At 66.4% G+C, this 12419-nt stretch overlaps 1 protein-coding gene across 3 annotated transcripts in view; it reads right to left on the bottom strand.

The window, feature by feature from the left end:
* Positions 1 to 92: 92 nt before the first annotated feature.
* Positions 93 to 12419, bottom strand: part of LOC104327023 (dedicator of cytokinesis protein 2) — a 75062-nt gene continuing 62735 nt past the window's right edge. For all 3 annotated transcript variants that reach the window (XM_075420185.1, XM_075420184.1, XM_075420186.1), the window contains 20 exons: positions 11812 to 11960; positions 10344 to 10429; positions 9777 to 9933; positions 9436 to 9476; positions 9176 to 9266; positions 8960 to 9079; positions 8299 to 8388; positions 8077 to 8181; positions 5835 to 5976; positions 5545 to 5626; positions 5363 to 5447; positions 5010 to 5096; positions 3600 to 3776; positions 3373 to 3456; positions 3110 to 3247; positions 2670 to 2755; positions 2106 to 2256; positions 1709 to 1820; positions 1072 to 1205; positions 93 to 1002 (listed from right to left, as the gene is read on the bottom strand). In XM_075420185.1, the coding sequence (XP_075276300.1) occupies positions 913 to 1002; positions 1072 to 1205; positions 1709 to 1820; positions 2106 to 2256; positions 2670 to 2755; positions 3110 to 3247; positions 3373 to 3456; positions 3600 to 3776; positions 5010 to 5096; positions 5363 to 5447; positions 5545 to 5626; positions 5835 to 5976; positions 8077 to 8181; positions 8299 to 8388; positions 8960 to 9079; positions 9176 to 9266; positions 9436 to 9476; positions 9777 to 9933; positions 10344 to 10429; positions 11812 to 11960 (2207 nt within the window). In that variant the 3' untranslated portion in view covers positions 93 to 912. The remainder of the gene's footprint in view (positions 1003 to 1071; positions 1206 to 1708; positions 1821 to 2105; positions 2257 to 2669; positions 2756 to 3109; positions 3248 to 3372; positions 3457 to 3599; positions 3777 to 5009; positions 5097 to 5362; positions 5448 to 5544; positions 5627 to 5834; positions 5977 to 8076; positions 8182 to 8298; positions 8389 to 8959; positions 9080 to 9175; positions 9267 to 9435; positions 9477 to 9776; positions 9934 to 10343; positions 10430 to 11811; positions 11961 to 12419) is intronic.

Here is a 12419-nt window from a genome sequence, read left to right on the forward strand (position 1 = left end):
CCCTGCTTGGGCCGTGCGTGGGCAGGGGCAAGTGCTGGGGTGCAGACAGGGTTTTCAGCCCCACCGCAATGTTCCTGGCTGCTGTTCTTTATTAATCGGCTGTGGCCGTGGCCTGCTGCAGCAGGGGGGCAGGGGCTGGAGCCCAGCACAGCTGGCTGGGGCAGCAGCACAAGCCTGGCATAGGCAGGGCTGCAAAGCCATATACCGGCAGGAGAGCTGGCGCTGCAAAGCGTGGTGCTGCCCAGGCCGGGCGTGGACCTGGCTGGCTCCGTGCAGTTGCAGTGCCTGGGCCAGGAGCATTTGTCCTGGTGCTGCAGGATGGGTGGGCGGCCGAGGGACGGGAGCTGCCCTGGGTGGAGAGCAGGAAGGGGGGAATAGCTTGGCTGTGCCAGCCAGGAGCTTGTTGCCCCGCACGTGGTGTGGTCCGTGGGCAGCGCAGGGTGGAGGGAGGGAAGTCCTTCTCCACGCGGTGTGGTGGCATCGCTGGTGGGTGGGGGCTCAGCACAGCCCTGCGTGGGAGAGATGTCCCAGCCCAGGCTGGCGTGTAGCTGCGTCGCCTTCGCAGGACGGCAGGCCTGGCCGAGGGCTGATGCAGAGTGCTGGGGTGGGGAGGCGTCCAGCAGGCAGGTGGGTCCCAGCCCTGGGGGGCACCTGGAGGGTGGCAGCACCCATTGCTGCAGGACACAGGGCGGCTGTGCCCTCTGTACCGGGACGCAGGGGCAGTCCCGTGGCTGTGCAGGATGCTTCTGGTGTCAATACGGGGAGGTGGGTGAGGAGGGGTGATCTGGCAGGCGAGGCTCAAGCAGGGACGCTCGTCCAGCAGCCGGCTGGGAGCGGGGGCACTGCCGGCTGGTCGGTCCCGTGGGCAGGGGTGGCTGCGAGCAGACGGAGCGGCTGCGGGTGGGCACCGGCTCAGAGCTGCGACACTCGCTTGGACTTCGGCGGTGGAGGCGGTGGTGACTTCAGCCCTTTATTTCCATCAGCTGTCGGCGATGTGGATGCCTGCAAGCAGAGAGGGCAGTTACTGGGGCTGGGGGGGGCCGGGGGCCGGGGGCCAGGGCTGGGTGGTACCTTCCCTCCGGCTGCGGCATCACTCTGCTCCAGGAAGGTCTCGTACACCGTGGGGCTGATCTTGCGTGGCAGCGGCGGGGCCTTGCTGGCACTCTTCACACGGCCGCCGAAGCCGGTGGGAGACGAGGACAGCCCTGTGCAGGTGTGGGAGGTAGGCTGGGCACGTCACCCAGCCTGGGGGGCTGTGGGGCCCCTCGAGGTGCCCCGGGCTGTTTGTTGCCCTGGACTGCCAGGGCCAGCCTTCCTGCCTGCGGGAGTGTTGGCACTGGGCAGCGGGGCTGGGGGGAGCATGGGGCAGGAGACCAGCGGGGAGGAGGGGGCTGGCCCGGGGTCAGTGACTGGCAGCTCCGTGGGCAGCGTTCGGTGGGGGACAGGCAAGCGGCGTGGGATCTGCCTGTGCCCCTGGCACCGAGTGCTCCCTCTCTGCTCCCAGCTGCAGGATGTGCCTGCGCCGTCGTGGGGATGGGGCGAGGGGGTGAGGGTGCCGATGCTGGGGTGCAGGGATAGGGGTGCTGGTGCCAGCACTGCTGGGGTGGGGGCACAGCCCTGCTCGCAGAGACAAGGGCTGGGGGCTGTAGGGGCTAGAGAGGGTGACCCCAGGAGGGCACCCCGAGCCAGCAGCCGTGGTGGCGAGTACCTGCAGTGCTGGGCTGAGCACCAGTGGTGACTCGGCTTGGCGGGGGCTGTTTCCCTTCGGAGCTGCCCAGGCTGCTCTCGCTCATGTTGCGGGAGAGTCTCCGCTTCTCATCCTGGGGCACAGAGGGGAGGCTCAGTGTCTCGGGCACCCGCACCACAGAAACGCAGGGGCCTCTGGCAGGGTGCGGTGCTTCCCAGCACCCTGTCCCCAGCCCTGTGTCCCCAGCCTTGTGCCCCACCAGCCTCTGCTCCTGCCCTCCCTTCCATCAGCTGGCTGTGCCCTGCAGCAGGGGCTGCCACAGCCCCCAAGGGGTCCTGTCCGTGCTGGGGCCTAGTGCTGCCGGCACAAGCAGGGCCCCAGGGAGGAGGGGAGGCACCAGGGCTGTGCTGAGCATCACCTTGGGCTCTGGCAGCTCCGAGACAGACTGGCGCAGCTCCTGCCGCCGGTACCCGAAGAAGGTGCTGGAGCGGTTCTCCTTGCGCTCGTTCCTGCGGTCCTCGCTCTCGGAGGTGCGAGGCGCAGGCTTTGGGGTCGGGGGTGCCTCCGTGCTGTGGAGCAGCTGTGGCTGGTGAGGGGCAGGTGGGTGGCAGGGGGATGGGGAGCAGGGCTATGCCACAGGCCGGCTGGACCACGGCCAGGAGTGGCCGCCCTCAGCCAGCAAGAAAAGCATGGATGGCGCAGGTGACAGCGGTGTCCAGGTGAGCTGGGAGGCTGCACAGGGGGTGTCTGTGCTCCACGCGCCCCACAGGGACAGGGCCACCATGGTGGCAAGGCAGGATGGACCCCTGAGATGTGGCTGGGCATGAAGGGAAGCCGGGAGGGCAGCGGGCTGGGGAGGTGGGAGAGAAGCATCTGGGGCAGAGGAGAGTGAGGATGGCTCAGCGGTGCAGGACCAGCAGGGAGGGGTGAGGGCAGTGAAAGGGGGTGGCTCGGGGCCAGCACTGCCCACTACAGCACTTGCCTGTCTCCAGTGTGGCTCAGCCGGTCCCAGTCGGGTCCCCAGGTCACAGACCTGGGTCGTCCACTCCGCCGGTCCTCGAAGCAGACCTAAGAGCACAGGGAGCCTGAGAGACAGCCAGGAGAAAAATGAGAGCGCGAGCCTCCCTTCTCCTTCCCTTGGCTCAGCCAGGGCTAGCAGTGCCCTCTCTGCCCGGTCCTGGTTTTGTGCCAGCAGCAGCCACCCCACGGCACTGCAGTCCCCCTACCCAGGGCAGGCAGGGACTCCAAGGTCCCCCATGCACAGGGCCCCTCACCCTGTTGCTGCTGCAGCTGCAGCCCAGTCAAGCTGTTTGCTGCTGCCCCAGACCTACATTGGCTTGTTCAGTGTCACCTTACGGGTGCCACGCACCACCCGTGCAGCCCTGGCTGTGCCTGCACCGTGCTCTCCACCCGGGCACTCACCATCTCCCGCACCCCGTACTGGCTCTCCACCTTGGCCCGCAGCTGCATGAAGCACTGCTCCATGCGCTCGTGGAAGGGCCGCAGGTCCTCTGTCACCTTCCGCCGGTGGATCCGGATCCCCTCTGCCAGCAGCGGGGTCTGCGGGAGAACAGGGACAGATCCACCTGCGACTGTAGGACCCCTCCCGGGATGGGGACGCTGGGTGCTGGGCACACCAGGGCAGCCGTCCCCTCCAGCCACCAGAGGGGTGCTGCAGGCTGTACCTGCCAGGCGATCAGGTCCTTCAGCTTCTCAATGTTTCCCTCGTCCTTGGGGTGCTCCTGCAGGTAGGACTCCTGGAAAAAGGCCTGCAACGACCCCCTCTCAGTCTCACTGACGGGCTGGCTTGGCCCCACGCAGCAGGGACTGGTGCAAAGTGGTGCTGGTGCCTGTGGTTGCAAGCCTCAAGAGCACCCACACCAGCCCCAGCACAGCACCTGCGTGTCCTCACCGTCTCGTATTTGGCGAAGCCACCCATGACAGCAGGGTCCACAATGCCATTGAGCAGCATGGAGAGTGGATTGACAGGAAGGCTGGGGTCATTCTGGTGTCGGTTGATCTCGCTCATAATTTTCTCATTTGTTTTCATCATGGTCTCGATGGCGTTTTCCAGGGGGGAGATGATGGTCTGTGCCCAGGGAGGGAGGGAAGGTCAGCAGCTGGCTGACCCAGAGACCTGCCTGTCCTGGTGTGGGCTGGCAGGGCTGTCCACCTGCCAGCCCTGCAGGAGAGAGGTCCCAGCGTTGTCCATCTCACCCCATGGAGCCCCTTGGACCCCTGGCACCGACTGCCTGGGGCTGAGCTGAGGGCTCACAGTGGAAGTGCTGGTCCCCAGCTCTAAACACTGGCTATCAGCAGCGTTCGTCCCGCAGGCGAGAGGCCGGGTGGTGGATGTGGCAGCTCCGTGGTGAGCTTATGGGAAGCCCGGGTAGATGTCATTGTCACTGGGGGGCAGCTGAGCAACAGCAGCGTGCACAGCCCGAGCGCTGCAGCCAACACGTGTGCATGGCAGCACTCATGCAGCAGCCCCGCTGGGCATTTCACACATCTTCATTGCTGCAGCACCTGAAACCCCCTGGACTTTGGCCAAACACTGCCCTCTGACAGGCGTAAAACCCACGCGCGGAGCTGTTGTCAGCAGCCCCAGCAGCAGCAGTGGTCTGCCGAAACTCCCCCAGCACCCCTGTAGCTCCCCACACGCGGCCTCTGCCTCCACACGGAGGAGATGTGTGTCCCACCGGGCAAGCCACCCAGGCCAGCCCCTGACACCAGGCTGATGCTGCCAGCACTGGCTGACAGCGGCGGTCGATGCCCTGAGTGCTGGGGGTCTCCATGCCCAGTGTCAGCAGAGAAACCGTTCCCTGTGGCCTGGCAGTGTGGCCCAGGACAGTGCTGCCACGTGGCACAGGCCAAGGCCAGCCCTGGAGCCGGGGCAGCAGGGCCCAGGCGATGCCAAAGAGGGGTCATCCCTGGCTGCTGGGCTCTGTGCTCGCAGCAGGCAGGGGCCATGCTCGCAGCCCACACTGCAGGTGGAGGGGGCATGTGGGAGCAGGGTCCGCTCTGCCGCAGGCGCTGCCCCGGACCATGGGCCCTGGGGAGCACAGGGGCACAGGTCTTGGGTGCTGGGTGGGCTGGAGTGAGTCTGCACCGAGAGCAGGGACTGGCGGGGACAGGGGACCGGGGCAGGGGCTTGGCCAGGACAGCGGGTGGGACACGGTCCCCACAGCCCAGCTTCAGCCACTTGAGCTTGGGAAGCCTGGAAGGGGCTGGGGGCAGTGTCCACCTGGACATGGGGTTTGTGATGCTGCCCAGGGAAGGGATGCCCTGGGAAAGCCCCAATCCCCCCACAACCCCTCCTCACCGTGGTGGTGGAGGTCACCACAAACCAGCGCAGGATGCCGGGCAGGGGGTAGGCTGTTACGAAGGTCGTCCGCTCGATCCACATGGTCTGTGGGGAGGTCAGCAGTCATCCTGCCGCCCCCTCCCCCCATCACCCTGGGACACCCCTGGCGGCCTGTGGGGCAGGGAGCTCCCACCTGCCCTTCCCATGGGCACGGGGCCACCACCTTCCCCATCGCAGGATGGGCGTCCCCCTGTCTCTCCTGCATCCCCCTTCCTCTGGAGACCTGGCTCCTCACAGGCCCCACCCCCCACCCCCCAAGCTCTCCACAATCCTCCCCGCCAGGGGTCCCAGCAGCCCCCACCAGCACTCACTGCAAATTCATTGTCTGGATCCTTTGGGCCTTTCTTGAAGGGCCGCGAGTAGCTGAACTTCTGGACGTGGTTGGCTTTATAGAAACTGCAGGGGAGGGAAGGGGCAGAGATGGGAGAGATCCCCGGCTGTGTCCCTCCCGTGGAGCAGAGCGGGGACACCCCCTCCACTCTGGGGCACTCACTTGGTGATCTGCTCCGGGATGCTCCGGTCATTGAACCGGACCTTGGCTTCCTCCACCGGCTGCACGGTGAAACACTGGATATCTGCGGGAGTGAAGGAGCCACAGGCGCACACCACGGGGTTCGAGGGCAGCAGGGGAGAGGGGCCGCAGGGTCTGGGGGGGCACGCCCCGGGGCACAGCGGGGGACGGCCCTGGGGGTCCTTGGGGAGGCGCTGCGGGACCTGTGGGAGGGGGTGATTGCACAGGGGACGAGCCACCCTCCCAGTCCCATCCCTGCACCGGGAGGATACACTGGCCCGGGGAGCTGGTGATGTCCTTGCCGGGGGGAGATGTGCTCTTCAGCTTCTCGGCATTGGGGAAGGGGCTCAGCAGCCGCATCTCGAAGTCCTCCCGGCGCTCATACTCCTTGCCCCGGTAAATGAAGACCTTGTTCTGCGGGGGAAGAAGATGGCAGCCTGTCCCAATGGGCGGAGGAGCCTTCACCCCTTCACCCGTGCTCTGACTGCAGCAAGATGCAGCGCATTAGGGGTGCAGGCGCTGACAATGCTGAGCCCCCAGCTGAGTGGGAGAGGCCCCTCTCGAAAAAAATATTCCCAAGCCCAGCAACTGGAGAAAAAGGACTTAAAGGGTTTGCTGCCTTGGACAGTTGGGCTCTGGAGCGAAGTTCTTTGGCCGAGCACGCAGTGACTGGGGTTTGCAGTTGGTGGATATCGAAACCACCCAGGAGACAGCAAGGAGCCCTTGAAACCCACCGTGAACTCTGTGAAAACGATGTCACCCTTGCTGTGGCCATAACAGCGGGGTAGGAAAATAAGAAGGAACACTCTGGATGGCAGAAGCCCACCAAGCATGCCAACTTACATCTGAGTGGATTAAAAACCTAAGGGAAGCAGTAGGAGTGAATGACCGTGAAACGCTTTGCTCTCTTCCAGAAAGACGAGCCCTGCCCTTGCGCGTGGACACCAGGAACCTGTTTGCCAGCTCAGGAAAAGGGAGAGGTGCTGAGCAAACCCTTGCCTACAGCACTGCCCAGAGGGATGGGAGAGGGTCGGGGGGCTCCTGCAGTGACCCCAGAGGTACCCGAATCTGCCCACACATAGCACTGTTAGCACGGACCCTTCTCTGCACCACAGGTACGATATGACACACACCTGCCCCTGCACCCCAGAGACGACACGGTGCAGACACGCGTGTCTGTGCACCGCAATCACGGAACAGCACAGGTACAGCCACACACTGGGGATGGAGCTGCCACTGCCTCGCCACAGGCCACAGGGAGAGCCCGGCAGAGGTACAACATCCCCGTGTGCTGAGAACACAGTCTAGGAGCCCCTTTGTCATGTCTTACAGAGAACCACAACTTTCCATGCCTTGCTTTTTGTCCCTAAATCTGTCTCCAACCGTTTGTAAAAAGGGACCCTAATCCACGGTGCTGCTAGAGTGAAGCTGCTGGTTTAATCTGAGAGCTGCCAACCCTTTCCAGCGAGCAGGGACAGAGGTGGCAGACACAGAGGTGAGCACGGAGCACCTCCGGGCACAGAGCATGGTGGGCGTGCTCACCAGCAAAGCCAAACCCGCCCAGACCTGGCAGCACCCTGTGCCAGAGGGATGAAGGCATGGCCAGCCGCCTGTGGGCAGGGACACAGAGGAGAGGGGCTTCGGGATGGAGCCCACCCTGCCATGCTTCTCATCCTTGGAGAAGGCTCGACAGGACAAGCTGCTGCCTTAGGGGCAGAGGGTGCAGCGTGTGCTGGGAAGGGAAGCGTCCTCCCTGGGCGCTGACGGAGCCGGACGGCACCCAGGGCCATGGTCACAGCCGCTGCCCGTCTCACACATGGCCTGGGCAGAATTTGCAGTGCACCCGAAGTGAGAGCTGCCACTATGAGACATTCCATAGGCTCGTTTGTGAGCAGGGGGCAGAGCTGGGGCACCCACCGCATGCACGACCCTCCCTGCTGCTGGAGCACGGGCCGAGAGCTGGGGGTCAGCGCTGGAGCCACAGCTCCGCCAGCGCTCCCGCAGGGCTCTGGCACGGCGACCGGGATCTGCAGGAGCGGTGGCTCCTCACCCGCTGCTGGGGCTGGGGCTGTTTGCTCTGTGCTTTTTGCTTGTGGACAGCGTCCTGACCCTAGCACACCCCTGTCTTAAAAGCAGTGCACCCCGACAGTGTGGCCCACAGCCCCTGTGCCGCACCCCGCAGCGAGCCGGGCCGTCTCCCAGCAGGTGCTGAGCTCCCCCGTGCCCTGCTCACCCCGTCCCTGGGGACACTTCTGTCCTGGCGGGCAGGGACCCCGTGTGCTGCCAGACCTCTGCCGGGTCTCCTGGACGGGGATAGCCTGGCTGGAGGGCTTGGCCCTGGGGACCCAGCTGGCGAGGGGCCCCATCCGTTGGGAGCGGGGACGCTGCTGGGGCTCGGCTCACGGGGTGCGACCCCGAGGTGGCCGTGAGGCTGTGCTGGGGTGCCGGTCTGGCCAGTGCGGTGTGCCAGCTGCTGGCACGGCGCTGGCCACAGGGCAGCCGGGAGCCGCTTACCCGGAGGAAGGTGGGGAAGCCTTGCCCATAGTAGCCCACGGCGAAGTAGTCCGGGCTGGGCCGCAGCACCTTCAGGATCTTCTCGTAGAACTTGGCTTCCCGCTGCTGCAGGGGGAGAGGGGCAGGAGTGGGGACGGGCTGGGGGCACCATGCAGACCCCCGTCTCTCCCCATAGCCCCCAGCCTGCTCTGCCAGCACCCCCCAGCCTGGCTGGGCACTCACCAGGATGTCACTCAGCATTTCGTAGTCGAAGACTTCGCTCTCATACTGCTCCGCCAGCTCCTTGCAGATGTGGATGGCCTCCTCCCACATCTGCAGGGGACAGGGGCAGGGCAGGGACCCCACAACGCAGGGTGAACTGGGATGGGGGGGCACTGGGGTCCCAGCAGCCCTGTCTGCAGGGGCAGCTGCACCCCTGCTCCTCAGGGAGAACGGAAGGGCCCTCCCCATGCAGGCTGGTGGGCGGGCTGGGCGCTGGAAGGCAGCAGCAGGACTCAGCTTCCCACCGTCTCCAGCACCCGAGCCCCCCTCCCTGGCGAGCCCCTCTGCTGGGTGCCCCAGCTGCAGGCTCCAGGGCAGCGATGGGGCTGGGGGCTGAGGCTGGGCTGGGACGGGACGGGATGTGATGGGAAGGGATGGGGTGGGATGGGAGAAGGACAGCTGTGGCCTCCAGGCAGCTGCGGGGTGGAACTGCCCAGCCCAGTCTTGCTGCGGGGCAGCTCCAGCCCCACCACGGCAGTGTGGAGGGTGGGTGGGCTGTGCTGAGGCTGAGGGCTGGGAGCAGGAGGCAGCAGTGGCCGTGAGCAGGGTTTGCCCCAGGACAGCCCAGCTACCGCCGGCTGCCGGGCTGCGGGGGGCTGCGGGGGGCTGCAGCCATGCTCACCTTGCCCTGGTCAAAGTAGTCGATGATCTGGTTGTAGAGAGCCTCCTTCAGCTGGCGCTGGGTGTGCAGACGGGGGCTGTGCAAGCCCTGCATGGGGGCTGTGGTCGCCTCGTCCGACCACTGCGCAGAGGCAGCGGGAGCCCATCACGCTGAGCTCCCGGGTCCTGGCAGGCAGCCCCCATGGCCCCTGCGGCCCCCACAGCCCCCCGTGCCCACCTTGAGGAGCCGGGCGTGCAGCAACAGGGTGTAGGCTCCCTCTGTGTAGTTCTCGTAGCTGATGTGCAGGTCCTTCAGCTTGTACAGGTACCTGGCAGCAAGGGCACCGTGCATCCCCGGCTGGCAGCCGGGTGGGGGGCAGAGCCCGGCACCCTGCCCCTCCGGCCGCCCTGCCATCCCCTTCCCACGGGCCGGGGGCAGCTCGGGGCCCGGGACCCCTCACCCCCGGGTGATGCTGGTGTCCCTGGAGCCCCGCTCACCTGATGTACATGGCCTGGCGGTCGATCTCCTTGTAAAAGTTCTGGGGAAGAGCAGACAAGGCCGTTGTGAGTGGCCCCAGGAGGGGGCACAGGCCACAGCCCCCCAGGCTCCCACGCTTTGCTCCGGGTCACGGTGCTGCCGGGACCATCCCCACGCAGGGACTGGGCTGCCCTCGGCAGCAGGGGGCTGCGTGGTGCCCCCCCAGCAAGCACCTCCGGGGACACTGGGTCTGCGCCGCGTGCACCCCGTCTCTGCTGTGCCGGGGGCACCGCAGCCCTGGAGGGGCCGGGGGGGGCCGGGCTGAGCCCTGGGGAAGCGGGGGCACGGGGCCGGTGCCCACCAGGAGGTTGACAGTGCAGCTCATGCTGTAGGTTTTGTTCTCGTCGTTCATCACAGCACGGTAGTCGAGGAGCCGCTCCAGGAGCCCGGTCACCAGCGCGACGAAGCTCTCCCCAGGCTTGGCCAGCTCAGGGTGGCTGCGGCAGCAGCGGAGCAGGCTGGGCAGGAGAGGAGGTCGCAGGCCTCGCTGCGTGCTCGGCTCCGCAAGGCTCCCACCACTGCCCCAGCTCAGCTCCCCCGAGGCACAGGGAGTTGTAGGGGGCAGGGGTAATTCCTGGGGCAGGGCAGGGGTAACTCCTGGGGCAGGGGCATTGCTGGGGCAGGGGTAATTCCTGGGGCAGGGGCATTGCTGGGGCAGGGCAGGGGTAATTCCTGGGTCAGGGGCATCATCTGGGGGAGGGGCATTTTCTGGGGCAGGGCAGGGGTAATTCCTGGGGCAGGGGCATTGTCTGGGGCAGAGCAGGGGCAATTCCTGGGGCAGAGGGGCAGGCAGGCCAGGCAGCAGCAGTGAGCGACGGGGATGTGATGCCCTGGCGAGCAGGCTGCAGGGCTGTCATGGCACACTCACATGCTCTCAAAAAGCTGCTTGTACTGCTCGTCGCCCCGGCCACCTTCCACCTCACTGTCCAGCTTGCGCAGCATCTCGTCCTCAAACTGCAGAGACGTGCGTGAGCGCAGCCAAAGAGCCAAGGACGTGCTGAGCTTGGCCCCAGGCTGCCACGGCTGCAGCCCCGGGAACGTGGGGCCACAGCACTGAGACGGGGGGGGTCTGTGGGGGCTGGAGCCAGCTCGGGCCCCCAGAGAGTCCCCAGGCTCGGCTGCTGCAGCCCCTTCCCCAGGACTGCCCAGCACAGACGGGTTCCTGTCCCCGCTCGCAGGCCACGCTGCTCCCTGGTGCGGGCGAGTCCCTGCGCTGCCCCAGCACAGGGAGCCCCGTCCTGCTCACTGGGTCCCTGACCGGCTCCCCAGCACGGGCAGCTCCCTGACTTGCTCCCAGGTCCCCGTCCCGCTCCTGCGCTTGCCTGCCCACCGTCCCCCAGCAGCCTGAGCCCAGCTGCCCCCGGGGGTCTCTGGACAGTGCCCTATGCCCCCTGAAGCCAGAGCCTCCCCTGCCTGGAGCAGCAGGGCTGTGCCTGCCTGGGGTCGCCCGTCTCCCAGATGATGCTCAGCCTTCAGGTCCGTGGGGTTTGTGCTCCGGCTGCAGCCGGTAGACCCAAAAGCCTGGGGGATCCTGCCCGTGCAGGGTATGGGATGGGGGGTCTGTGGCAGACATCTGATTGCTGGCACCCCTGGGCACCCATTGCCTTCACACTGGGTCCCTCTGGGGTCTGCACTTCCCAAACTCCGGGGACCTTGCCCCCCTAGGCCTGGGGCACTGCCGTGGTTGGCTCCTGAGCTGCAGAGCTCCTGTGCCGCAGGAGGACGGCTTGGGGATAGCCCCTGCGAAGTCCTCTGTGCCCAGCTGTGCCCACACCGCTCCTCCAACACAGCCCTGCTGTGACTGCAGACGCGGTGTGAGCAAGGGGCTGGAGAAGGGGCTCACGCAGGACCCGGGTCACCCACGGCTCCGAGGGCAGTCCCAGCCCCTCTCCTCCTGTGGGACCCCCCCAACAGGGTGAAAGGATTCCAGGTCAGAAGAGGCAAATGCCACCTCATCATAAACTGGGAAAGCCTTCTGCATGGAGAAAACTCACAGCAGTGAGGGAAGACAAGTGGAATCGCAGAGGCTGACGCAGACCTCCCCCCTCCCACCGTGTTCTTGTCTCCAGGCAGTGCCGGGACCGGCTGTGTGGGTGACGCCTGACCTGTCCCTGCTCGTCCCCAGGAAATCTCTGCATCACCCCGCGGCTCTCCCTGCTCCTCATGTCCCTGACAGCCACCTCGGCTCTGTCCCTCAGCCCTGCCTCCTGCAGCCCCACATCCCAGGGTGACAGAGGGGAGGCTGAGCATCATCCCCACCCGCCCTGAAGGGGACGGTCCAGCGCGGGTGAGGAGCGGGTTCCAACCATGGCCCAGCCTCAGCCCTGGGCTCTCACCCGGCTGAAGCTCTTGGTCAGCTGGTACTCGCAGAGCATCATGTCAAAGAAGATGGGGATGGTGGACTTGCGCAGCTCCAGCTCCGGCACAAGCGTCATCTCCAGGATGGGGCCCACCATGCCCGGGATGAACTCGATCTTGCGATGGCCTGGGGAGGGCAGGGGAGGCTGGGGGGCTGGGGCTCCGGCAGCCTGCGCTCGGGGGCCACCCCTGGCCTGGGGCCCATGGTTGAAAACGGGCAGCAACGCGTGGAGTAGGAGGGGGAGTGTGCCAGGAAGAGGCCTGCACGCCCGGGGCAGGCGGCTGCGGCACAGCCAGGCAATCCTCTGGGGCAGCCATGCTGTCGGGCAGGCGATGATGTATGGCCAGGAAGGCACGGCAAACACGCAGCTGCGGGACCGTCATCTGGGGCTGTGCTGGTGTCCCAGAGTCCTGGCACGTGTGAACAACGTGTGCAGGAGCCCGCGGGCACCCATTGCTGCTCCACTGCTGCGCAGCAGGCTGCCCCACACACGGACCGCGGCTCCCTGCTCTCTGCTGGGGCTCGGGGCAGCGACCGAGATGCTGCATCTGCCCTGCCTGCCCGGCCCTGGGACGCTGCCGGCAG

This window comes from Opisthocomus hoazin, chromosome 5 (assembly GCF_030867145.1).
Source record: "Opisthocomus hoazin isolate bOpiHoa1 chromosome 5, bOpiHoa1.hap1, whole genome shotgun sequence".
Classification (NCBI taxonomy): Eukaryota; Metazoa; Chordata; class Aves; order Opisthocomiformes; family Opisthocomidae; genus Opisthocomus; species Opisthocomus hoazin.